At 51.8% G+C, this 26,732-nt stretch overlaps 1 protein-coding gene across 2 annotated transcripts in view; it reads right to left on the bottom strand.

Annotated features, from left to right (window-relative positions):
- PLXNA2 (plexin A2) overlaps window positions 1-26,732 on the bottom strand; it is a 170,988-nt gene that overhangs the window by 130,952 nt on the left and 13,304 nt on the right. For both annotated transcript variants that reach the window (XM_027717820.2, XM_027717821.2), the window contains exons 2-3: window positions 18,016-19,270; window positions 17,108-17,290 (exon numbers count right to left, since the gene is read on the bottom strand). In XM_027717820.2, coding sequence (XP_027573621.2) covers window positions 17,108-17,290; window positions 18,016-19,203 — 1,371 coding nt within the window. In that variant the 5' untranslated portion in view covers window positions 19,204-19,270. The remainder of the gene's footprint in view (window positions 1-17,107; window positions 17,291-18,015; window positions 19,271-26,732) is intronic.

Here is a 26,732-nt window from a genome sequence, read left to right as displayed (position 1 = left end):
TATCCCATCTAACCCTGCCCTCTGGCAGTTTGAAGCCATTGCTCTTTCATCCTGGAAGTACAAGCACAGTACAGAGCATCAGTGCTGTTACACTGTGACCTCCAGCAAGTCACCTCAGCCCAGCACTTCCAGCCTCCTCATCCTCACGGGGGGATAACAAGGCTCAACTTCCACTGCAATAATTCGGGATGCTCTGACAGGAAAAGCTGCCCAAGCCTGGAGGGCAGTGAACAGGTCCTGTTTGATAACAGGGCCTGGCTGGTCCTTCACTAACCTGCTCAAGGCCATCAGAGAGAGAGAGTGGTGACAGCAGGTTTTTGGGATATGGATGTCTGCCCTTGCTGGGAACAGGCCCGGGACCCAGGGACTCATTTTTCACAGGGCATTGAGCAGCCATTAGACGTTAACGACTTTTGGCAACTGCTGACCTGGGTCAGATTCAAACCAATGACCCAAAAGGGAGATGTTTTGCTTTCCCCATCAGCAGCCCCTGGGAGCCATCCTGCACTGTGCTGCCTCTGGAAAAAAAAGGAGCTCAGAAAGGAAAGGCAGAGAGGTCCTGGGCTGCAGCACAGGGTAACCCTATCAACATGCACTGCAGATCCTGGCAGCCTTTTCCCCGGGAGGAATCAAAGCCTCATTGATACGTGAATTATGAATGAAACCTTAAGCTTTTAAACTTTTAACCTGTGCATTTCTAAGAAAGTCTTAATTTAGCCAGAGACATGGCAGGAAAGAACAATGGCTCGGTGGAAGGTACTGGATTTTCTGGGCTTTTAAAGTACACCCTTGTTTAAGATGAATATTTCATTTACCGAGCTATTCTGAGGGGAGAAGGGAAATTCTGACCCTCACTGACCAGGGACGTGAAGTGAAATCTGTGTTACACTGAAACTCGTGGCTGAGACTGACTGACACCAACATCATCCCTCCTTCAGTCCCAGCCCAGGGCTTCTGCTCCTTGCTCTCCCTCACATCCAAGTTTCTATGAAATGCTTTAGTGATGAACAAACCACCCAACATGACCCACAGCCCGATGCCAGGGTGGAGACAGCACCCCAAAGCCCAGCACCCTCCCAGAACAGGAGTCCCACACCACCCCACACTCTGCTGTGCACCCCAGGCATGTTTTAGGCTGAGCCTTGCACTGTCCCACTCCACAGGGCAGCTGAGACAAGCTCAGGGACAGGCTTTGTCCAGCTCCTGTTTGTGAATTTATCCCCAACTAAAGGGCCAGAACAAAGCTCTGGGGAAGCAGCAAAGCAGGAATGGGGATTCAGTGTGACAGGGGTCAGGTCAGCTCACACCAAATAAAACCAGGGTGGGTCAGCTCAGTGGAAGTAACACTCATTAGAAGAATAAACTATATAATGAAGAGGGAGGGGAGTGCTTTGCTCAGGTCTAGCGAGGCACTGTTAAACTTTATACCACAAGTACCAATCCTGTCCACTGGAGTTCACCCAAAAAATCGCCTTGCTGACCAGTGCTGAATGAGATTTTGTTTATTTTCTAGACAACTGTGGGCACATTGCTTCCATCAGCAGCAGAGCTGGCACAGAGCTGGGATGTGAGCAGAGCCAGGAACAAAATGAGCCAGAGCCTCCAGTCTTCTGCTGCCCTGCAACTGAGCTTTCTCCAGGACAAGGCTGCAGGGAACTGCTGGGGTAGAAGTTGTGCAAAACCCAAACCCAGCCCAGAAGGGACACTGGTGTCACAGGAGGCACATGGCAGGACAGGGCAGAGAATCACAGAATGCTTTGGGTTGAAAGGGACCTTAAAGATCATTTAGTTCCAACCCCCAACCTTGGGCAGGGACACTTTCCACCAGCCCAGGTTGCTCCAAGCCCCGTCCAACCTGGCCTTGGACACTTCAGGGATGGGGCAGCCACAGCTTCTCCCAAGCCTGCTGGGAATGTAGCTCAGGACTTTAACAAACAAGCAAATTCTGTTGATGTGCTTCAAGAAGTTACAATCCCCTTCTCTGAGGCCAGAGGCATCAGCAGGAGGGACACAGACCTGTTTCAGCAACACAAAGGCTGTCACATCAATTTAAATTCTGAGGAAGTTTTGAAGCAAAGCAGGGAATTAGGTGACACTGCCTTAAATCACCACATGAGGGTCCTCCAGTGCTCAGAGGTCCAAGACCTGAGGTAAGGACCTGTTACTAGTTGGGACAGGGCAGGACTGGGCACACAAAAGCAGCTAAGGAAGGATGGAGAGAAGGAGACCATGGTCTAGAGTGGACCCAGGGCTTGCCCACCACATGGCAGAAGATGCTGCTGCTCAGAACCAGGCAGAACTGGGGCAGAAAAGGCAATGCCACCCTTGGGTATGCAAGGATTAGACATCATGAGCCAGCAAAGCTCCTCATTTTCAAAGGAGAGAAAGAAGGGGAAAAAAAAAAAAGCTTTAAAAAAACCCCAAAATCAATCAGCCACAAATTATAAATAAAAGAGATGAAAGTTAAGAGCGAAACGAAACAAAGCCCCAGGTGGCCTCTGCCTGGGGCACTCCTGCTAATTTTAGTTCCTCAGCTCTTCCCTGAGCTGTCTGCTTCCATGACTGTACAGTTTTAGAGCATTTACTTCACTGTGACTCCCTAAAATGTTGCACATGGGGATGGTCCAACCTGGGCATGGGTGGGAAAGGGGAAGGCAAGGAAAAGGTGTGTGGGACCAACCTCGGGGGGGGACAAAACCAGTGGGTCTGGGTTCTTGAGCTGCTCTGGGTGGCCAAGGAGGTGGTGCTGGCTGTGCCATTGTGTGTCCAGGTCAACACATCCTCAGAGCACAGGGATGGAGGGACAATTCCAGTGTGGATGTGAACCATCCTGCGCCCCTTCCAGCGCCGAGCAGGCACCAGGGTGTGCAGCTCCCTCCTGGGATTCCCTTGCACAAACCTCTCCCTGCACCCTCCCCAGATGCTCAGTGATGCACCCACAGCCTCTCCCACCCCGACTCCCCCTCTCCCTGCCAAAAACCACGGCGGCCCTGCTGGGTGCTGGGTGCTGGAGGGGGGCTGGCCGGGCAGAGCCGCTCAGCAGCCACCACCACGAGAGAAAAGGCAGTGGCCTCACAGAAGCATCCTACACAGCAGAATGTATTTAAATACCTAATGAAGGAATAAATCTGGGAGAGGGAGACATTTACTGCATACTTATTCACACAGAGCCTTTGTGCAGGCAGGGGGGGGCGGGGGGCTGGCACTGCAGCTGCGCCCCTCTGCCGGGGTAATGAATATGGCAGCATCCTATTAAATGAGGCTCTACCTGTCAGGGGGGGATATTGAGCACTCCCAGCCACCACATCCATTCCGGAGGACCCGTCTCAGCCACGACAAGATGCAGAACTCTTATCGACAGGGACCTTCCCAGGGGGCTCGGAGAGCAAACACCGCCCTGGGGGGGGACAGAGACAGATTGGGCCACTTTGCCTCTGCACAAGACAGCAGGGCTTTTTTCTTTGTAGCTTTTAATCCCCCCCCAGGCAATATGTCAGAGGGTCGAAGTCATGAACTCATCCCATGGCACGGGGTGAGGCTGAAGGGCCGAGGGCTGTGCTGAGGCAGAAGCAGAACCTCGGACCAGAGGATGAGGGCGAAGATCCCAAGAGGACAATTAAGTCCTATTTGTGCCCTCAAGCCCTGAAAATGTGCTTCCTTCAGCCCAGCAGAGCTGGCTGGGCTTTTCCACCTGCCATTTTACCGCAGGTGGAAAAGCACAGTTTGCTTTTGTTGCTGTGAAGGAGCAAGACCCACCCGCTGCTGCATTGGAGCAGGGAAGGAGCAGCCCAAGGCCATGCAGAGACAAGCTGGGATGGGGTGGGTGCCTGGACAGAGCATATTGTGCTTGTCTGGGTTCAGAGGCACAAATGTCACAGCCCACAGAGGCTGAGCTGTACCCCACATCCCCAGACAGGCAGCAGGAGCTGCCACAAACCCGTGTGTTAAGAGCTGAATACCACGAAGTCCTCCCTGCCCCGGGCTCTCTCAGCCCTCATCCCACACCACCAGCACCCCTCCCTGCAGGGCACAGGGTGGTGATGACACACAAGAGCTCAGCCATGAAGGCACTTTCAGGCAACTAAATGCATGGGCAACTATTCCAGACAGTGCTGAGTGATGGAGCAGCAGCACCCGCTGTGTTCCCACAGCCCTGAGCTCACACCCACCATCCCACAGCATCCCTGAGCCTCCAGCAGCATCCCTGAGCCTCCAGCAGCATCCCTGAGCTTCCAGCAGCATCCCTGAGCCTCCAGCAGCATCCCTGAGCCTCCAGCAGCATCCCTGAGCCTCCAGCAGCATCCCTGAGCCTCCAGCAGCATCCCTGAGCCTCCAGCAGCATCCCTGAGCCTCCAGCCACCACTCAGCTCCCAGCTTTACCTCCCCCACCTCCCAAACACAGCCAAACTCATCTCGCCCTTTGCCTGCCCTTCTGCCTTCTCTCCCTCCCCCCTGATACAAAAGGTCGGGTTTGAAATTCAGGGGTCAGGAGGAAGAAATGGAGCGGGGTCACGGGTGAGAGAAGCAGAGAGGGGAGGAATTTCACCTCTCCAACCATTTGCTTCCATGAATCAGCAGCCTCAGAGCTCCTGCCAGGAGTGGGGGTGTTGGGATTAAGCAGGCAAGTGCAGAGGGGGCTCGTGGGGACAAGGGTGTCCCCCACCCCACAGCCCAGGACAGAGCAGCACAGCAGCCCCCCCCTCTCCTGGGGGCTCCTCTCCCCGTTTTGGTTTTTTTTTTGGCTTATCCCAAGCTTATCAAGATGCCACCAAAAAAAAAAAAAAAAACCCACCTAAATGCCTAACCCCCAAAGCAAAGCTGCAGCAGAAATGGAGCGAGAGGAAATTAAAGATGTGCTTAACACATCTGGAGTTTACATTTTCCATCTGCAGAGCCGAGCGAGGCAGACGGAGGGAGGAAAGGTCCTTCAGGTTCCTCTCCAGGTGCCTGTTAAGGGGGAGGGAGTTTGGCTCATGTTGCCTCTTCACAAGTAGGGTCTGGGGTGAATAAATATATCATCCCACATTGCTTGTGTCATCACTGTGCCCTAAACACCAGCTTTTGGGGTTTTTTCTTTAATTTACATTATCACATACGCTCGCTATCTGCCAGACACGTCCATTAGCTCTCCCTCTCCAAACTGCTCCACAGCCAGAGCCAGGCACTTTGGAAAAGCCTGGGAGGATTCCTGCCTGCCTGAGGATTTCACACTGGCCCCTCTCTGCTGTAGAGGTAAAAATAATTCCTGTGCACAGGAGAAAATGAATGCACCAAGCATCCCAATGAACTTGGAAGGTGGCTTAAAGAGAGAGGAGAGCACGGGATGAACTGTAACCTCCCTCTCTGGAGTGACTGCCACGCTTGGAGGTGGACCATCACCATCCCTGTGCCCCTGAGCCTGGCAGTGATGCCCAGGAGAGAGGGCAGCCCCATTCCAAGGGAAGGTGGAGATCTCCACTGAGGAAGTGCAGCTGCCATTGGGAAATGTGCTGCGAGAGCAAAAAAAAAAGCTGTTTTCATGTAAATGTCCCTAATAATAAAAGAGTGAATGAAGAAAGCAACACATACAAACAGGAAATAGTACATTTGTGCTAGAGAAGCAAAAATGATTCTAAAAAAGAGAGCTTTATCAACAGATTCCAGAAGGCATTGGCTGTTCTTTAATGCTCCTCAAGGAATAACACACAGATCCTGCTGAACCTGGCCTGCCTCTGATCACAGGTTTCTTAACAATCCCAGCCTGGGTGCTGCACGCTTGGAAAACATTAAACTTGCTTGTTTTCTCAAGCAAATATTGAACTGCTGTTCCTGCACCCTCTAACTGGTGTTTCATGCTGCTTGCCCTGGATCTGCTCACAGCTCCTGCAGCCAGGGCTGCTGCATTTCCATGGCAATCCCGACTCCCAGGCTGCTGGGATCAGCCTAATCCCAGTCCAACCCAACCAGTGGCAATAGGGTTTGCCCTCTGCACAGAGGATTTGATTTGGGTTAGATATTGGGAAGAAATTCTCCCCTGGGAGGGTGGGGAGGCCCTGGCACAGGGTGCCCAGAGAAGCTGTGGCTGCCCCATCCCTGGGAGTGTCCAAGGCCAGGTTGGACAGGGCTTGGAGCCACCTGGGCTAGAGGAAGGTGTCCCTGCCCATGGCAGGGGGTGGAATGAGATGATCTTTAAGGTCCTTTCCAACCCAAAGCATTCTGGGATTCTATGATGAAACACTTTGCTTTTCTTAGTGAGGTGGATCCCTTCCTCTCTGACCAAGCCCCTTTAACCACCCAAGCCCCTAAAGATCAACGTTTCACTCTTGCAGGGAGGGGGTAAATCCAGTCCAAACTGCCAAAAATAAGTCCAAAGGTAGGTCTTTGGTGTTTAGAGCTGACAAGTTGCCAGTTGTGCTCCTAAACAGTTTCCTGGAGTGAGAAAAGGAGCTCAGAACCCTCAGTCCCTTCCCCTCACAGCAGCACCGAGTTTACAAGCAACAGAGAAACAGGAGACAATGTCTGTTTGTCCCTTGATAAGTGTCCTACTGGTTCAGTGGGAAAAGGGCTGGAATCACGGGGGCAGCTCTCACAGCAGCTGGGCTGAGGGAATTCCCACTGCAGCTTTTAATTAATAAGGGCGAGCTGCAGGACAGAGCTCCAGCAGGAAAAAAAAAAAAAAAACAAAAACAAAAGCAAGAAACTCTCCAACAGCTCCTCAGAGGAGCAGAACCACGAGTGAAACACCGGTGTGGCACTGGGAAAAGGTGGCACAGGGACCAGCTCACCATGGCAGTGCTCCCCTCAAGCTGAGAGCCCTGGAAAAATCAAATATCAAATATCAGCTCTACCCCGTGCAACAGGATGTGCTCTGTTCCGAAAGGTACAATATTTACACACATTTATCAGTTGATTACTAACAGCGAGGGTCAGTATTTATTTTGTTTTCTTTGCAGTTTGGGTTACAAAGTAGATTTCAGATGAACTCCCTGTGATGTCAGAAAGTGCTGTTATCCCCTTTCCTGGTGGGAAAATCGGGGGCCAGAAAGCAGCCTTGTCCATGTTTCAAACTCCTCAGTCTCTCTTTCACTATACCTGAACCTTCCAGATATTCTAATTATTTATTTCTCAATAACAAGACCAGGTTCCCAGCGTGAAAGGCTCTGCACAAAGAAACCACGAGAAGAAAAGCAGAGAGGGTCACAGCCTGCTGCCCTTTCGCTTCAAAGCTCTGCAGAATGATTTAGCCCAAATATACTCAAGAAGTGCAGTTGGTCTGCGAGTCAAAAGGAAGGGGGAAGGTGGGAGGAGGGGACTCTGGTTTTATTCCAAGTCTGCCATTCATCAATTTAAGCGTGTGAGACCAAAGGGAGCCCCTTCGTGGTACAAAGTCTCTCGGAGTGAGGAGCTTTAAGAGCATCGGGCAAAAAAAAAGAAAAAAAAAAGCAGCAAAGAAGCTCGGGAGGGAAAGCAGGCAGAAGGATGCTCTGTTTTCCCACTAATAAGCCAGTGGCTGCGGGATGACGAGCAAAAGCAAACATCACATTAGTCAGCCAAACGTTCCCTCCGAGCCGCGAGGTTGCAGGCTGAGAACACTCCCGGCCGCTGGGGAAGGGAAGTGCTCCCAGCTGGAGGCAGAGAGCACTTATTCCAGAGACCTTGTTCTACCCCAGCGTCTCGTCCTCACCCTTTTCGCCTTTACTTTGAGCAGCTCAAGGGACCGACTCTTCTCCCCGACTAACAGGGGGCTCAGACTGGCCTCCTCTCCAAGCAGCAAATGCAAATCACCCTCTAAGTTAGTGGCAATGACCAAACTTCACAGTCCCCACTGCTTTTAATGAGCTGGGAAGGGGGGGGAAGAGACCGAGGCAAGACAAACAATTACCACCTGCAGTCCCCCAGCGCTTTGTGCTGCCTGGATCCCAGCTTTCCAGGATGCTCAGGCTGGTTTGAGGATGCTCAGGCTGGTTTGCCTAAGGCCTGCAGGCAGGTTTATGAGATTAAAGCCCAGCACACAATAAATAATTTAGCAGCTAACCAAAAAAAAAAAAAAAAAAAAAAAAAAAAAGCCCGTGCTGTATAAGAGCGAGGCTGTATGATGTGTACATTCATTTTAAATGCACATCACTTTCATCTACATGTATCTATTTGATGCAAAGACGTGTAACCATGTGAGGAGGAACAGCCAGGAGAGGTGCTGGGTCCCCGGCTGAGGCAGGCAGGGAATGTCGGGACAAATGCTGATGAAGCCTCTTGCTAATTATTCCAGCCTGCCCCTGCTGCTCCCTGCACTCCCCTGTTTGCATCCATGTCCAAGGAATCAGAATCTAAACCCTTCCTGAGCCACTTATTCCTCCACCATCCTCCCCTGCTCCCAGTATGGACTGGCAGCAACTGGGGGAAGCTTCACCCAGCTCAGCACTGACCAGGAGCAAACCCCATGGGTCACACCCCGGGCACCATCCCCTCTTTTGGTGGGTTTGATGGTTGGATTTGATGACCTGAGAGGTCTTTTCCAGCCTTTATGGTTCTGTGGTTGCACAGGTTTTGTGGGGTGGCAGCACCTCAAGGCTGGTAGTGGCTCCTGGAGCACAGGGCTGGGATGTTACAGACACAGGATGGATGCACAGGGAAACCTGCCCGGCAGATGGGAATTGCTGCCACCTCTCCTCAGTCCCAGCCAGACTGTTCTGTGACCAGAAACTTCCCTTTCAGTGTCCTCAGGGCTCCCCCAGCCCCAGGTGGGACACGGCCACGCTCAGGGGTGTAAATCACAATTTGAGTTACAGAGCAGAAAATTGCAAGCTCCAGTAACATATTCCCATGTCAGCTCAATAAAACCGGTGGGTAACACGAGAAGAAGGATGTGAGCACCCTCACCCCCACAGGACCACCACGTATCTCTCCCTTACCTCATCAGCATCATCTGAGATTGCTTTGAGACACATCTAATGAATGACCCTCATCTTCCAACCTACAGCAAAGGGGAAAAAAACCCCACAACCAAAACCTAAAGGTGTGGAAAGGCTGAATGCAGCAGTGTGAATGCAGGGGGGAGGCTGGGAGGCAGCCAGGAGGTGCTACCACTGCTGGTAACAGCAGCAGGCACGTTCAGACTTAGTGTTTTATTGTTATTTTTGTCCAAGTCACAACCAGGAAAGCCCGTGACCATTCCACAAACTCCAGGGAATGTCTCTGGTGCACAATTCCCCTGGGTGCTGCATTCCCCAACCCCAGGAGCTCCTCAGAGCAGGCAGGGGTTTGTATCCCTGTGTTATTTCCAGGCTGGGCTGCCTGCAGAGAGCTCCCTGAAGGGCTGGGAAACGCAGGCTTTGCCTCTCCAAGCATCTCTGCAGGAATGGAAAGAGGGTCATAAAAGGCAGGGGGAGGTGGGGAGCCCATGCATCATCACAGGCATAATGGGCTCGTGCTGATATAGGGACTGGCCACATCCCGGGCCCGCCTGCCCGGCGCATCCATAAATATCCGGCAGATGCTCCAGTGATGGATTTGCCCTGGCAAACCAGGCAGTATTTTACAGCCCTGCTGAGGCTGTCGCTGTCCTGCCCTGCAGAGAAAGGCAACAGCACCAACAATGGCCACTAAACTTGATTAGGGGATTGAGGAAATATTAAAGGTGGCATCAGTCACACACAGGGGAAGCCCAACAGCAATCCCGGCACAGACCGTGCTGCTTTTACATGGCATTCCCTTCCCTGATTGTCCCTAAATCCCAACCTTTTTGCAGCAGCAGAAGCTCAGGGGCTGTGCCAGTACCCTGGACTCTTCCTGCAGATTCCCCCGTCTCTTCCCAGCACATTTGTGGTTTCCACATTTGTTTTTACTGCCTCGAGGAGGCATTTATAGAGGCAACATTGCATGGTCTTCTCACAGTATTTCTTGCCACCCAGGGATTTAAGATCTTACAAATGGACCAAAACCTATGTTATTTTGACCTCTGAGGATTTTAAAAGCCTGCAGAAAAATATGTATATAGTAAAGAAAGCATGAACTTCTTGACTCGTAAGTAGAAAGGCAAGAGTCCAACAGTGCCCTACCCCCAAAACCCAACAACATCCAGAACACAGCAACCCCTTCAGATTTACACTCAGAGGAAAGCAGGGGCAGCCAGGAAAATAAAATGAATTCACAAAACAGTTTGGTATTTTCTGATATTTTTCACCAAGATCACTTCAAGAAGAAACTCATTATTGAACGAGATGAAAGCGGAGCGAAACGGAGGAGGAATAACTTCTGCCTCACTTCATGCTCATAAAGGAGATAATACCTCTTAGACAATGTGTGGGGATTAATTATCTTCCAAATATGTCAAAGGAAAAAAAAAACTTAGTTGGATGGGGCGCTGAGCAACCTGGCCTAGGTGAAGGTGTCCTTGCTCATTGCAGGGAGTTGGACCAGATGGCATTTAAAGGTCCCTTCCAACCCAAACCATTCCATGATCTGGGAGGCAGGATGTATTCCATGCAGGGGCCTGTCCAGCCTGCACTGGCTCCGCTTCATTTAGAACTGAACAAAAATCTCGAGTCGGATTTTTTTTTTTTTTTTTTTGGTTCATTTTCCCTCCAAAATCTCCGAGTTCAATTTTCCAAGGTGCCTGAACCTGCGGAAGACCCACAGTCATCCCCAGCTCACAAGCCAAGAAACAAGATTAAAGCAGACTCAGAGCCCACCTGGCTCCATTTCACATCCACAGCATTTCCTGAACACCTGCCCCTTCACTCTCCAGCAGCTATAAAAATATGTGCCAACTTCTCAGTCTTTTTTCTTATTTTACTTGCTCTGGCAGGCAACAGATAACAGAACCAGAGAAGTGATGCTGGGAGAAGAAGAGACCAATTTTATATCGCTAAGAAGTGGCAGGGACACTCCTGAATGCTCAAAACCAGAGTCTAGAGGGATTTGGCAGCTCTGCCCCTTCTCCAGCCCCAAAATACACACATCAGTGCTCTCCTCTGGCTGCCATCACTTTTCATATTCCCTTGCACAAATTCCAATTAATAAGTAAGACTCCAGCTTCTGGCTACGAACAATAACAAATGTAAGGGGACCATCGAGCATTTTGGGGACCCGTTTCTGAGGTCAAAGTTTGACTGCACCTTTTTTTACACAGATGGCAGCAAAGGGGAATTACTTTCCGAGTCTTGAAAATCCTCATTTAGGAAGAAAATTAATCCCTGCTCCTCCAACCACACCAGAGCAACCACCAGCAGTGCAGTACTAAACAAATACCCCCTTATTTCACATTCTGGGGCAAGAAACAGACTTGTCTCCCAGACCCTTCAATTAAACAACTTCTTCAGTCAAACAAGAACCATCTGCCATCTTCCACCTCTGCTGGGACGGGGAGATCTGTGCCCTGGGGGTGACGGGATGACCATGGACACAGCAAAGCCCCTGACGTGACAACCTACAGCTAAAACCAGGCTTCCTCTTTGGAAGGAACCCGAAATGGATGATTTTCATCCGTTCAATAACAGCCTGATGTCCTCTTGGCTTCTCCACACGCTGATGCAACGGAGTTTTTCCTGAAGTGCCACGGAATGTGCGTGCGGGGGCGATAATAAAGGATAAATTGAAAGGATGAGATAACCATCCATAGAATGAAGTCATTTAAGGACAGGTTCGGACATATATATTTCATTGTGAAAGACCTATTTTATTCCCCACTAATGGAACAGATTGAATCAGCCAAGCTGAATAAAACTATCACGTCCCAAGACGTAACAACACACTCAGAGCTCGCCTTTCCCGCGGCTGCGGAATCCAGTCGGTTCCAGCTGTCCCTTGGAAAAGGGGAGGGTTGGGAGCAAGGACAGACATTGCACCACACAGCCAGGGGTTCAGCAGGTGAACAGGAGTGTGATTCCATCGTGAAAATGAGTCACAGCACTTCTCTGTAGCACTTCTCCTGCAGCTCTTTGGGGGTGACCTTCCCCGCTGGGATGGATTGGAGCCACGTCCAGTGCGGCTGTTGTTGGGACAGGGTGTTACAGGGGTTCAGAACAGTGTCTGATGCCCATTTATCCGGGTGTGATTTGAGATGCAAATGCTCTCCTTCACCTCAGGGCACCTGAAACAACAACCACACCCGGGCTCTGGCCTGGAGCACTGAAGTTTGCCCAGCCAGTGCCTCACACCTCCGGCATCTCCGAGATTAAATCCTTATCACCACTGAGCAACTCACTGCTGGGTGAGAACCAGGTACAGCGTCATTGTTCCTGCTCTTCCCTCACATTTACCACCCAGGAGCATCTCCAGCTCATGTGAGGGTAGGCAGGGCTGCAGGAACTGCACGTTTCCCACAGCCAGCATGAACAGCACGAGGGCAAAACACCACCAAACAACACCCAGCCGGCGTTGTCAGACACAGAAGAGACATTTATTTATTCTTGATCACAAACATTGTCCTCCGTCGACAAGCTGAATGAAGGGCACTTCACTGATTTATTAGATCTAATAAGAAACAGACCTCTTGGGATGAAACACAAGATTGATTTTCAGTGGTGAGCTTTGCTGCCATCCCAGAGCCTGACGAGATGAAAGCAGGCAGGCACAGGGACAGAGGGCTGAGACAGCACTGGGCAGGAGGAAGAAATGGGAAGATTTGCATGAGGAAGGAGAGATGAGATGAAAAGGAAACAAGGCAACAGCAGCCCTTCAAATTGAGGGTTACTCTTTTCTCCCTGCAATCCTCCTCTCTCCCACTATGGATCTTAAGAGCAGCAAACTGCTGGGAAGTTTAAAGGCAACTCCTGCACAGTTCTTGGGGAAACCTCCAAGCTGGACCCTCCCCATGCATCTGCCTTTCAGAGGAGCCCCTCTAAATACAGCCAGTGTAATTTTCACATCAGTCTCAGCATCTACCAGGCAAACCACATTAACTGAGTTCCGTGGATGCCGTTTTCCATCAGGAAAAAGACAACTAGCACAGCAGTGCTTAGCTTGAGGCCCTATTAATAGCAGCCCTAATTATATGGCTGCAAATTTAATTCATAGCAATGATTAGTGTCAAAATCAAAGGCATCACACATCAATATTGATGGAATTGTATGAAGCCCATAAACAGAACAAGCAAGCTGACACATCTGCCCCCAGCACTTAGTTGCTGTTAACTGTTGCATTAATGTCCCTTTTAATTTTGCTGGATGAAAATTGTTTTATTGGTGGAATCCACAATTCTGAATGGTAATGTCTCTGACATGATCCCCTCCCAAAGCCAGGAGATGCTCTGGGAGGAGAGCTGCAGGGAGAACTGCATCCCACCTCCCTGGGCTTCACCCAGCAGGTCACGGCACCACCAGCACATTTTGCTTTTCCCCCACTTGGATAAAGCTGCTGGGGAGCAGTGGTTCCCCAAAACAGCACGTGGGGGGTGTTCTGGGGGTGCAGACATTTCGTGCAGGACATGCACTGAGTGACCCACAAGTCCCCCTGAGCCCTCACCATGTACAGGTGGGCTGCAATAAGAGGCAAGTGGGGTGGCAGAGCAGGAAAACTCCTCTTCCAGCACCGAGTTTTAATGGAGAATAGATCCACTGGTTCACCCTTCTCCCTTCAACAGTAACCAAGGACAGGCAAAGCACAAACCAGAACCACCAGTTGCACGAGGAGCAGCTGACCAGTGTGGATCAGCCACAGCAGGTACAAGCACACCCTCCACCTAAACACAAACCCTGACCCCAGCAAATGCTCTGCTCCCCTGCAGGGACAACGCCAAGTTCACTGATTTATCTGATAGTATCGATTTGTCACAGCTTTGGTACCAAAACCCCTCTGGTGCAGCCCTGCTGATCCCACAGACCCCACGGGACCTGCCCGGGCTGCCAACATCGACTGGACCCCGCAGGGCTCCAAAACCAGCAAAGCAAGAGGTGAGTTCAGGCTGGGAGAGCTGCCAGCCCTGCCACAGGGCTCTGCACAACTTCCCAGCAGACAGAGAACTTCCTTCACACCCCAGCCAGTGCTGGATGCTGGGAGGAGCAGGGAGGGGCTTCAAATGTACCCAGGAAACAGGGAAAAAGGTCGAGCTGGACAGCGTGGGGCTGTAGCAGAGTGCAGGCAGGGATATCTGGGGCTCGGGGACCTTCAGTATTCCACTCCTTTGGAGGAGAGAGGCTGAAGCAGCAGCAGCTGCTCTCCCAGGGACCGTGGCAGGAGGAGTTGGGTGAATAACTAATGGCTGAAGGACATCAGTGAGATAACACAGCGTTTTCAGTAAGGAATTCTCACTGGGGAAGCACAGGCAAATTTGAAAGATTTCAGAGCTGGCTCCTCTGACTTCGCTCCAGCTACACAAAAGTGTCTTCTCTGAAACCCCAGACTGAGGACCAGCTTGTTTCCAAAGGAAATCAGCAGCTGTGGGTGAGGGAATAGGTGTGATGTAGCTCTCAGACATTAATTGTGTGGGCAGATATGCAATGGGGGAGGATATGAAGGAGATCAGGTGGATGAGATGTCTATCCACAGATCTCTGGCACTTACAGAGGTGTGTACATTTTTACCATCCTCATTTCACAGATGGGAGAGGAGAGATATGGAAACAGTCCTGAGCATCCTGAGCACTTGCTGACATCAAGACATGTCTGGTCTTGGAACAGGCACAAAAACTGGAGACAACTTGTCAACTTCCCACCAGGTCTGCAAATGCCTCCTCTGCAGCGAGAGCCCCACGGGCCCCACAGTTCAGTGCAAAGCTGCTTCCCACGCTTCACCTGGCCCCTCTTGGGCCGTGCAAAAGATAATCCCACGTGTCAAACGAGGAGAGATTTACTAAAATTGTAGACAGGACAACCAGAGTTAGAGAAAAACAACATCCTCAGCCCCAGAGCTGGGAGGACAGGACTGTGACTGTCCCAGTTAACAACGGGGGGCAGGGATGCCCTCAGCTGCAGGCAGCTCTGCTGTGTGGGAAATAAGGGCAGATGCCACGAAAGCCTGGCTGTAGGGAATGTCTGGAGTGAATTTACTCCAGAGATCGACCTATTTTCTTCCACCAGGTGAAGGATTCCAGGTGAAGAGTGGACAGTGAAGCATGAATAGATTAATTCTGCATCAAAAAGGTGTTCAGTGTAGACTAGCACGAGGAATTAAACCCTGCTGAAGACACTGCTTCTTCTGTAATCCTACATAATTCATGGAACAGGACTGTGAATACCTCGTGTGCAGGCACAGGCTGTTTGCTTTTACTGCCTCTAAATGAGGCAACTTCCCTCTCCCCCCCAAAAAACCCTGCAAAACAGCGAGCATCAGGCTGCCTGGCTGGCTCAGAGCTTGGCATGTGCATTTGTGATGTGCTGAGGGCTCCTCTTCCATCCATTTAGCTAAAAAAATCCTGGCTCTCCCCTGTGCCACGGCAGGGGGAGCAGGGAAGTGAGGGGCTCTGCTTACAAACCCCCCTCTCCCCCACGTTCAAAATTGCCCCACTGACACTCGAGAGGCACCAGGGAGGCACCTAATTTACTACTACTCAGCACTTGTAAAGTGCTGAATGAATATTAATGAGCTGATGTAATTAAAATGATGCAGACATTCAAGTGTAGTATCTGCCTGTCCTTGGATCTTCCTGGATAGATGAGGAAGAAATTCCCTGCTGCTTAAGGACACAAAAAATTAACAGCCTGCTGTTGATTACATTTGTTAACTCTTTCCCTGGTATGAAGAAGCAGGGTCTGCATTTAGCAGGTTCACCTAATGCTGTCATTTATAGCTGAGGTTAATTTGAAGGATTTCAGCTTTCCAGAGCAGCATCTCCAAGGCTGGATTTGCTGGAGCTGGATCAGACTTCTGCACCCACTGATGAGCTGGATTCCAGCTGCAGCTCCAGCCCTAAAGACCAACCAGGGTCTCACACACCTCTGCTCACACCCCAAGGCCAATTCCACACCCCTTTTAAATATGAAACTCCTGGTCCCTTCAAAGTCAGAATATCCTATGATTTTATGACTCAGAAGCAGGGAAATCCCAGTTGGATTTTGAAATTCTAAAACTCATTCAAGGTCAAGTTGGACAGGGTTTGGAGAAACCTGATCTAGTGGAAAGTGTCCCTGCCCATGGCAGAGGGTTGGAACAAGGTAAGCTTAAAGTTTCCTCCCAACTCAAACCATTCTGTGACTCTCAACTGAGCCCCCCCAGACCCCTTTGCTTCGAGAGGGAACCAGCAGAAGCATCTCTTTGCCCTGGGCAAGTAGCACCAGTGCTCTTGATGAAGAGGGCAAGGAGTGTTATCTTCCAGGACTGATCAATCATCCAGCTGTCAGGGGGAAGAGCAGGAGGTAAGAGGCAGAGGGAAGCAGTAGGACTTTGCCCTGAGGCTTGGTTCCAAAAGCAGCCAAGTTAACCCATTCCTGTCTCTCCATGGCCAAACATCCTGCCACCATCAGCAATTCTGCCATCACCAAAATCTTTCTAACTCACAGTCTTCTACCCAAGTTGCAGAAGGATTGCTGGGAAACAACTCAAAACCATTGCAAGATTTCCATAGGTGTGTCAAAAGAGGGGGAATCATCCAAGACCTTGGATACAGCGTGCTGAGGTTCACTGAAATTCCAAGCCAGCTCCTCACTTTTCCCTAATCAGACTGGCCCATTATTGCCCTGGTAATTTTGGCATCAGCCCCACAAACACACACCACAGGTCACTGAATGATAAAACCCAAAAATCCCAGACAAACATCATGTCACACCCAGGCAGGCAGTGCATGAGGAGCTGGCTGGGGCTGAGACCCCCATTACCCTGCTGCTGCTGAGGGAACTCACTGGCTGGAAGCACAGGAAGGTGCCCTCAGCCCATGCAAGGACATGCTCTGGAGCTGGAATGCCACAGAGCCGCGGGAACTGTGTGGCCTCGTTTCATCCCTTTCCCAGGACCATCCTGCAGCACCTTTCCCAAACCTTGGCACTTCAACACAAACCACAGCAACACCCCTCTGTGAGGGATGAACTCTGCCTCACCAACAAGGCTCTTGGTGACCCAAACCCTGCAATTCCTGCTCCTCACTGACTCCCGGCTTCATGCTGGGAAACGCCTGCCAGACACATCAACGGGTATCAGAATCCCCTGAGAGAGAGGAAGAACAGATCTTGTCTCTCTGAAGCCACGGACACGAGCTTACCTTCTTCAGCTTGCCACTCTTGGTGCCCACGAACACCACGCTGTAGCCGTTGTAGACGTAGGAGGCCACGGACGTCATCCTGTCGCGGCTGGAGGTGAAAAGCGTCACCCCGTCCACCGGCGTCGAGCCCCCCAGGGGCTGGTTGATGTCGAGCCCACAGAAGTTGTCATCGATGGGGACTGGCTGGAAAGACAAGGTTTTTGGGGTGGTTGTGAGTGAAACAGAGCACGGGGCAGCCCCACATGCTCGGGGTCATGCGGAGGGGAGCCGGCGGTGCCACCCCCTGCCAGCCTCAGCCAACCTCCCCAGTGGCTTGTTCCCTTCCCTTTGCCATCCCTTCCTTTCACTGTCATCACCAACTCCCTGGTAAGAACACAGGCTGAAGGGGAAGAGCACTACAACTGTTCTGCATTTGGGGAAACTGAGGCACAGAAAAATTTATCCTATTCATAGAATCAGAGAATCAGCTGGGTTGGAAAAGACCTCTGAGATCATCAAGTCCAACCCTGGATCCAACCCCGCTGTGGTTCCCAGCCCATGGCACTGATGCCACATCCAGTCTCTTCTTAAAAACCTCCAGGGATGGAAAATCCACCACTTCCCTGGGCAGCCCATTCCAATGGCTGAGCACCCTCTCTGGAAAGAAATTCTTTCTAATATCCAACCTAAACCTCCCCTGGCACAGCTTAAGACTGTGCCCTCTTGTCTTACTGATAGATGCCTGAGAGAAGAGATCAACCCCCACCTGGCTACAGCCTCCTTTCAGGTAGTTCTAGAGAGTGATGAAGTCTCCCCTGAGCCTCCTCTCCTCCAGGCTAAACCACCCCAAGCAAGCTCGTATTCCACAGGGCCAGGAGTTGATCCCAGCTCCTGAGGGCCACCGCGGCCAACATCCAGAGCATCCTTACCGCTTTAGTGCACTGGACATCCTTCCCCAGCAGCCAGTTGAGCTCCAGGTTGCCCTCCCCCTGGTAGCAGGACTGCAGGCGGTCCTTGATCTGGGCGTTGACGGCGCGGATGGGGAAGACGCAGAGCGCGGAGTCGTCGGGCGGCTGGTGGTACTGCTTCTGCCCCTTGGAGAAGATGGCAAAGAGGACGTCCTCCTGGGCAGTGATGTTGAGGGACCTGGCCAGCACGTCCCCCGGCTTGGAGAGGTACGCTGCCTGCAGCAGGCGGTACTCCGTGTCCCCCTTGACGCAGCCGAAGGGCAGAGACACGTAGGAGTGGAACTTGGGGTCGTCCTTGCAGAGCCGGACGATGCGGGAGGTGTAAAAGAGGTCGCTGGCGGAGTTGATGGAGACGCCCTCGGGGGTCTCCGGCTGCACAGTCAGAAAATACACAAAGTTGCCGCTGGCGAAGCCGTAGATGTAGAAGATGTCAAAGTGCGAAACGAGGGCCAGGGTGTCTGAGGGGATTTTGATGAGGGACGAGACAAAGTCGCTGTGGAGCTCATAATCCAACATCGCCGACGACTCCGGGTCCCGGGGCAGTTTGCGGCTGGAGAGGGTGGGGAAATAATCCTGCTTCCCATCCACGGCCGTGCCGATGAAGAGCTTCCCGTCCTCGCCCTCCGAGCGCACGATCACGCCGTACATGGTGCCCGTCTTGTTGACGCTGGAGAGGTAGTGCTCCTTCTTGTGGGAGGGCTCCACCAGGATGAAGAGGTCGTCGAGGCGCAGCAGCTTGCAGACGCCCTGGTAGAGGCTGCCACAGGCCAGCAGCCGGTTCTCCGAGTAGTCAATGATGAGCAGCTTGTTGACGTTGTTGGTGAGGGTGAGGATCTCGCTGCACGGCTGGACGATGAGGGGTGGGTAGCAGGATTTGTTATCCTCCTCAGGACCTGTTTTGTGAGCCACCAAAATGGTCAGGTTACCCGAGAGCTTGTAAACCCTGTTGATAGCCCCAACGTAGACTGCGCCGGTGCCTTGGTGCACAGTCAGGTGGTTGAACGTCCAGTCCCGGTTCTCGGAGTGGAAAGTGCTGAACAAGGCATTGCTGGACACGCTTCGGGAGAGCGATGCCAGGAAGAGACAGAGCAAAGCCACTGACCAGCCATCAGAGTCCAGTGCCCGAGGCCAGTTCCTCCTCTGATCCATCCTGGGAAAGGCAAACTCCGTGTTCCCCGCGCGCGTCCTGAGCCCCGGCAACGTCCCTCACATGGTTCTGAGGAGAGAAAAGAAGCAGGCAGAGCAAAGGATTAGATCCAGTGTGCCCTGCAGATAAAATTCAAAGGAGGCTTTCTAATTACACAGTCCTTGAGATAAAGTGAGGGTGTCTCTGAGCGCAACAAGAATTAAGCAGGTCTGTCTCCCAACTTACTGGTGAGCAGTTCAGGCTTGATGTTTTGCCACTTGGTGCAGCCTCTGCATGTTAATTTGTTGTGTGGTTTAGCTGTTTATAACAGCCATGGGAGGGGATAATCAGCTCCAGCCCGAGACAAAGCCCGCAGCTCACACACCCAACCATCCATCTGCAATCTTGGCTAAAAGGATGTCTCCTGCAGGGTGTGTTGTTGGAAGCGACAGAGGAAATAAGAGGTGTTTTCTACCTTTCAACCCTCTCTGATTTAACTTGGAAAACTGAGGAAGAAGTTTCATGCAGCCAAGTTCATGGAGCACATGCACACCAAAGGCACCAGCATCCCCCCTCCATCCCAGAGCCAGAAGTGCCTCAAGCGGGTGCTTTTCAGGCAGAAACTTCTCCCAGCCTTCACAAAGGTGCCAAAAAGCACCTGCCACCGAGGTGGGAGCACGTGGTTAGATCAGCCACCAGCAGCACCATGTGTAGGGGAGAGACGACCAGTCTGGGAGACAAATTTCCTGCTTGAACAAAACTTGCAGGAGATGACTAAAAGCTGCACAAAGAGACAGCCTGGGTCCAGAAGACCCAGTGGCAATCAAATTATCCATATGCCCTTCCTGATAGCTTTGTGGAGAAGAGTCAGGCACAGAGTCTCCTCTGACTGATGTGTTTTCACCATGTAGACGAGGTAAGTCTCGAGCTGGAAACCTCTGCCCAAAATCCATGTTGAAATGAGGCACAAAACCAGTCAGGTTTGGTTCTTGTTTTGTTTTCGTGGTTGCTGCCAAAGGACCTAGACCTCACTGGGGCCTGAGGGATCCCTAGAGCCCTGCTGATCCCTACCCCCATCCTCTGGGCTTGCACAGGCAGCTGCCAGGCTGAATTAGGAATCACCAGGCTGGAATTTCCTTAGGAAGCATGTGCTCGCCTCGGAGACACTCCGGCAGCGTGAGGCATGTTTACATCAGAGCTCTCCACCCGCCCTTCCGCTCAGCACGCGCCCAGGCAGACACAGGAGCTGCTGGAGAGGACCCTTGTAACCCTCTTCCCTGCTCCACCTCGTCACCAGCACCTCTGCTGAGCGGGCACACTCCCCTTTGCAAAAATATGGACATCAAAGACAATCCCAATCCCTGCATTTCCACGTCTGTCTCACCTAAGGTGGGTCCAGCTCGGACCACCCCCCACAGGAGGTCTTGGCTTGGTTCCCAGCCCAGCCACCAGACTTCCAGCCCCACCTCGGGCTCCCACAAAGCAGCTGGAAGCAATGACAGCCCAGCGCCCTGCACAGAGGAGAGACCCAGCTCAGAGGAGCCCTGGGACCACCAGAACAACACTCTGAGCTGGGCACCATGTAAGGGTTCAGAGAGCATTCTCTGTACCCTCCTTGTCACCACAAATGTGCCTGAAGGTCACTGGATCGTGTCTCATTCTTGTTACCATGTCCAGACCTGACTGTAACTTGTGTACCTGGCTTGACCTCAGCCTTGCTCATCTCCACCATCATCATCATACAGTGGGTTGGGTTGGAAATTACCTTAAAAAAGCTCATCTTGTTCCACCCCCTGCCATGAGCAGGGACACCTTCCACTAGGCCAGCTTGCTCAAGCTGACCACAGGTCTGTCTGACTGCACGGACTCAGAAAATCACTACAAGGTTCTCCTTTATCCCAAAGTATGCATTCCAGGCTGGACAATGAAAAGAACCATTTCAGCCTACCCTGGGGAGAGACATTCCCCACCATCCTGGGGGGACACCAGCCCTGGGAAGAAGCTGAGGATGAGCCACTGTTCCACCTGCCCTCTCTGCACTGAAGTCCTGTCATCTCCCACCACAACTACCCAAGCCCCCAGCCCACCCAGGGGGATAAACCTGCTCCCTGCAGCTCTGACCCCATGCCCTGCCCTGGGTGCAAACGTGCCCTTGCCCAGCCCACGCTCAGCTGCCCTCGCCCGCGGGCACCCCCCGCTCTGTGGGTATTTAAAATAATTCAGGGCTGCTGAAAGCCCACACTGAGCTCATGAGCTCATGTCACCGAACAGCCGCTCTTTAGGCTTGTCACTGCCAGGAGCCGGAGACGGGTGTTCCTGAGAGGTGACAAAGGAGCTCTGTCCCTGGGCTGCACGTCTCCGTGGCACTGACAAGACAGGAGAACGAGAGCGGTAATGGCTTTCTCATTCTGCTCAGGGACACATTTCCCCGGCTGCTCCTCTGCCAGTCTCTTAATTCCCACCTTTGGCTGAGGCAGTTTCTCTCTCCCGGGGAGGACACGGACCCTGCCGGATCCTTCGTGCTGTTTGGATGATTGTGGCAGAAAGCAGCTGCTCCCCGACGTGCCACGGCAGCACCGGGGGGACCTCCCGGCTCTTCCCGTTAAATTTCTGTGTGAACTTCCCCCAAACTATTCTCTGAATCCGGAATCTTTGGAAATGGAACAAATCAAACAGTTCACAAGGATCTGCTCAGAGGAATCTGCCCATACCAGGGGTGCTGGTGACCCATGGTGGGCACTGACAATCTGATTGTGGGGCACAGGGATCTCAGAGCAGCTTTGCTCTTGGATAACGTGGCAGGGCAGCCCAAGACAGGAAGAAATCCATGTGTGGCACTGGCAGGGAAATGCCAGCCAGCAATGGGGTGACTTCTGGTAAACACACAGGGAAACCTGCACCATGGGAGAGCTCCAGAGGTGTCCAGGAAAGGCAGCACAAAACCTGCAGACACAGGAGTGCCACAGAGTGTCCAAGCCAGTGGCAGAGCACCCTCAGACCAGCGCACAAGGTCAGTGGCTGAGCACCTCCAAAACAACACACAAGAAGCCTGGACCACCACAGTGCCCCAAGCAAGTGCTGGGACATGGTCCTCTACAGGCAGAGGCCTCTGGTTCAAGGGAAGTCCTGAAAGTGAGAGATTCTACAGGGAACAGGGAGGCTCTGCTGTAAAGCTCAGCACCCACAGTCTTCCTGCTCAGCATTTTCCAATTTTTTAAAAAGTTGTTCCACTGAAAAGGGAAAAAAATCAACAGTGCCAGCTAGAAATGAACACATTTAAATAATCACATTTCACGTGCATCTGTACATATGGGACAACAGCAGCTCTTCACTTTGACCACGGCAGTTTTACATCTTTTCCAGCAATGTTTTCATCCAGACACAGTACAAATGGAGCTGCTGTGCAGCAGAGCTGTCAGCTGAAGCCCAACTTCTATGCTGTGCCTTACAGTGAAGGTTTTGCAGGGTATTCGTGAACAGTCACTGCCAACGGCAAGAGAGATCATCCAGGAAGAAGAATCTGTGCTTTCAAACATTATCTGAACATGACAGAGCACGGCCACGAGCTGACATCCTACCCGAGTGCACTGGGAACCATGAGCCATCCCCGGATCCGTGTAACCCCCAGGGGCAGCTCCTGCAGCTCCCACTCCCCCAGGGCTGGAGGGTGACTTGTGAGGGCAGGATTGAGCAGTGCTCAGCCACACAGACATCAACCATCGAGAGGAACCCTCTGCACAAAAGGTTTAGATCAGATATCAGGAAGAAATTCATCCCTGTGGGGATAGAGAGGCCCTGGCACAGGTTGCCCAGAGAAGCTGTGGCTTCTCCATCCCTGGAAGTGTCCAAGGCCAGGTTGGACAGGGCTTGGAGCCACCTGGGCTAGTGGAAGGTGTCCCTGCCCATGGCAGGGGGATGGAACTGGATGCTCTTTAAGGTCCCTTCCAATCCATTCTGTGATTCCCTGTATGGAGGAGTTTGGGGATGGCCAAACACCTGGGGAGTTAAACACCAGGGAAACAGGAGAGTGGGCCATTTTAATTCTGATCCTTAAATACTATTTGATCATTAATTTCTATTTTTCTGCCTTTTTTTTTTCCTGGAAGACAGTTTAAAACACAGCCTTAAATGCAATCTGAAGCTATTAGTAACGCAAGGTGAAAGCGAGAGTAAATTCAGGGACACAATATAAACCCAAGCAGCTGAAAGGCCTCAATTAGGCTGAAAGGAGTTATCTGGTATTTAAATAATTATTAGATTGAAGGAATAATCACAGGTCTGAGCCGATTTTTTCCCCCACTGTCATCCTAATGGAGACTATAATATTATTATTCAAATGCCCATGATTCTCATTGAGGGGGGAAGAAAAAAGGGCTCATTTAATCTCCATGCGACAGGGCTTGGGGAGGCACGATTAGTCATTTCTCTTATTTCAGCTGTCACTCACTCACGGGCACCACAGTTTGTCATTAGCGGCATTTTGTGCACACCAAAAAAAAAAAAACAAAAAAAAAAAAAAAACCAAAAAAACCCCCAAAAACAAAACCCACATGGGCAGGAAAAAAAAAAAAAAAAAAAAAAAGGGAAAATTAAAGCAAAACCAAAAAGAGAATCTCTTGTGGAAGATGACTGATCAGAGGACCAATTTCGATGTCACCAGTGCAGCAGCTGTGTTTGCTTGGTGGTGACGGGGTCTTTTCTTTCGGGGCAGGGTTGGTCTCGTGAGCAGTGATTTATGCACAGCACCACTGGGCCCTCACTGGTTGCCTCTGCTCTGTCAGGTCCTGCACTCCTGGGATGCTCCATCCCCTCTGGAGGAGGCAGCTCCTCCAGCCCGGGCACTTCCAGAACACAGCAAAGCACAAAGTGCCCTCAGTGACCCCAGAATCTGCACTGACCCCCGTCATCCTCATGATCCCCACATCCTCACCTCCACCCTCCCAGCCCCAGCATGCTGGTGCCATGTGCTTTTCCCAAGCTGTCCCTTCACTGTCCCCAGCCCAGAGGCCACCAGGGTCCCCAACCACCCGCAGAGGGGGAGTGATAAAACCCACCCTGGCTTTTCTCCTAAGGACACAAGGCCTGGGGGAGTTGTCTCACTGAATAAACCCTCCTGAAGAATAACACAGCCTGCAGGGACGGGGTGGGGGGCAGGAGGCCCGTGATTGCTTTCTAAGCTGGAGGTGGATTCTGCCCTTTTTTGCTTTTTATAGTCGGATAAGATTCATTGCTGGGAGCGGGGAGAGCGGCTGGCTCACGCACTGACCTCCCCTGCAGGTCAGCAGGCTGTCAGAAACCCCCCAGAATTATCAGAAGGGTCACCAAAAGGGCAGGCTGCACTATATAAACCAAAAGACAAGAACAAACCGTTTGGAACAAGCTCACCCTTGCACCAGCCTGACCCTTTCTCTCTGTGTTGGCTCCATATCGTAACTGCCAGTGGGAATGAGGGGGAAAAAAAGCCACGAGTTTGGACATTTCTTTGTAGCAAGTGAGAATAAACCTGCTGGGTCCTCATCCCTCCTGAAGCCCCCTGGGAATTTCCCTGTGAAACCTTTCCAACCATTAAAGCTGCTGCAGTGATTTATGCTCTTTGGAGGAGTGATATTCAGGACATCTTTGTCAGCTATAGAGGGAGGTCTTGCAATAATTAATATGGTTTTGGCTTAATTAGACAAAAGCTCTGAGCCAAACTGTCTGATCGAGGATTCTCCAAGCTCTGGGATGTTCCCAGCCTGGATCAGAGGTCTGGATCCTCAGTCCTGCCTCCTTGGCCAAGCCACCACAGGCAGGCGAGCCCTGAGCTGCCAAATTCCCCCTTACCCAGCAAAAACCTGCCCACCCACTCACACAACTCCCTTCCTGGCTCTCAGGGTCTTCACCTCCTTCTCCAGGAAGAGAAGCCTTGGCACTTCCATGCCTCAAGCAGAGGATTTCCCCAGCCATCCTGGAGCAGGGCTGTGGGGGAGCCTTGGAGCTCATCCTTCTAAACCCCAGTAGCTTTCACCAGCCAGACACCAACCAGAGCAGAGTCTGACACCAACTGAAGTTACCACCAGCTTGATGTCAATAATTACAGTTCTGCAATACAAAGTGACGAGGAGGGCTCCTATCACCTATTATTTTCCCTTTTTTAAAAAATATTTTGATTCTAACAACAATAAGAGCAAGTTGTAAATCACCAGCGAGGTGCCTGCAGTCAGGCCTGAGGTTCCTCCAGAGGTTACTGCACCACAGGGATGGCAAATACCAAGCCTTTCCTAAGGCATAACCTGAAACCCTGACCCCTTTTTCTGGACCAAAATCCACCCCATGCCTCACCTTGGGTGCTGCCTGTCCCTGCTGTGCTGGCAGCCACGGGCAGGAACTGCACCAGGAGCTGCTTATTCACAGGGCTGGTATTTCACAGCCTTTCTGAGAAGGAGTTAAGAGGGCAAAATACAGTATTGTGATTATTGCTTCCTCCAGGCCTGGGACAAGGAAGAGGAGGGGAAGAACAGAACCCAGCCATGAAAAGGCATTTCCCTAATAACAAACACCATTGCCTGAATTAGGCACAGAATTTGTTCATGTTGTCCAGACCTCAGATATTGTTTACACAGTGCACACTGTGCAAATCCATCTCCTTCTTGTGCACACACATTCCAGCAGGTCCAGAGGAACAGAAACCCCCAGGGAGGGACCTGCTGCGAGCCCCATCTTTGCAACTGCAGCTTGGAGGGCAAAACACAGCACTCTGCCCTGAGGTTACTCTTGGCTTTGTCCCAGACTTGCTGAACAAGCCTGGACAAGTCATGTTACTCAGCCTCAGTTGTTCCACCTGTGAAATGGGTGTAATCCTTCCATACATGAGGCACTCAGATGTTCCATCCATGAAAAACCCAAAAGGAAGTTCCCAGAAATAAGCTGCATTAGTAAAGGGTGAGTAAGGCACTGCTTTGGCGCATCTTGGTGTGCCTCTACTCAAACTCTTTGATCACAGAATATCCTGAATTAAAAGGGACCCAAAAGTGTCACCCAGCTCCTGGCCCTGCACAGGACAACCCCAAAATCCCACCCTGTCCCTGAGAGCGTTGTCCAAACGCTCCTTGAGCTCTGGCAGCCTTGGGGCCGTGCCCACTGCCCTGGGGAGCCTGTTCAGTGCCAACCACCCTCTGGGGGAAGAACCTTCTCCTGAGATCCAACCTGACCCTCCCTGACACAGCTCCAGATGTTCCTTTGGGTCTGGTGCTGCCCCTCGTGGGGAAGCTGCAGACCCTGCTGAGGTTTGACCTCAGGCTCCTCTTGTCCCAGCTGAACAAACCAAGTGACCTCAGGGACTGTTGAGCAGAGCAGGGCTGCTCCCCCTGAGCGAGGACAAGCACACACAGGCACGGCTGCCCCTGCCCCCCAAGGATGCTGGAACACCCCTTCCACACAGCCAGAGGCATTTCCTTAAAGCTGCCAAGCTCATTCCCATCTCCAAGGGAGCTGCTCTGGCAAATCTAAAGCAGGACCACAGCTGTGGCTCCAGCGTGGCTCACCCCCAGCTGTGCATTACAGCTGCAGTCCT

The sequence above is a fragment of the Pipra filicauda genome, unplaced genomic scaffold (genome assembly GCF_003945595.2).
Source record: "Pipra filicauda isolate LSUMZ 115617 unplaced genomic scaffold, ASM394559v2 scaffold460_size520110_pilon, whole genome shotgun sequence".
NCBI classification, from domain to species: Eukaryota; Metazoa; Chordata; class Aves; order Passeriformes; family Pipridae; genus Pipra; species Pipra filicauda.
Note: the sequence above shows the minus strand (reverse complement) of the source record. Positions and strands in the feature narration are given on the sequence as shown.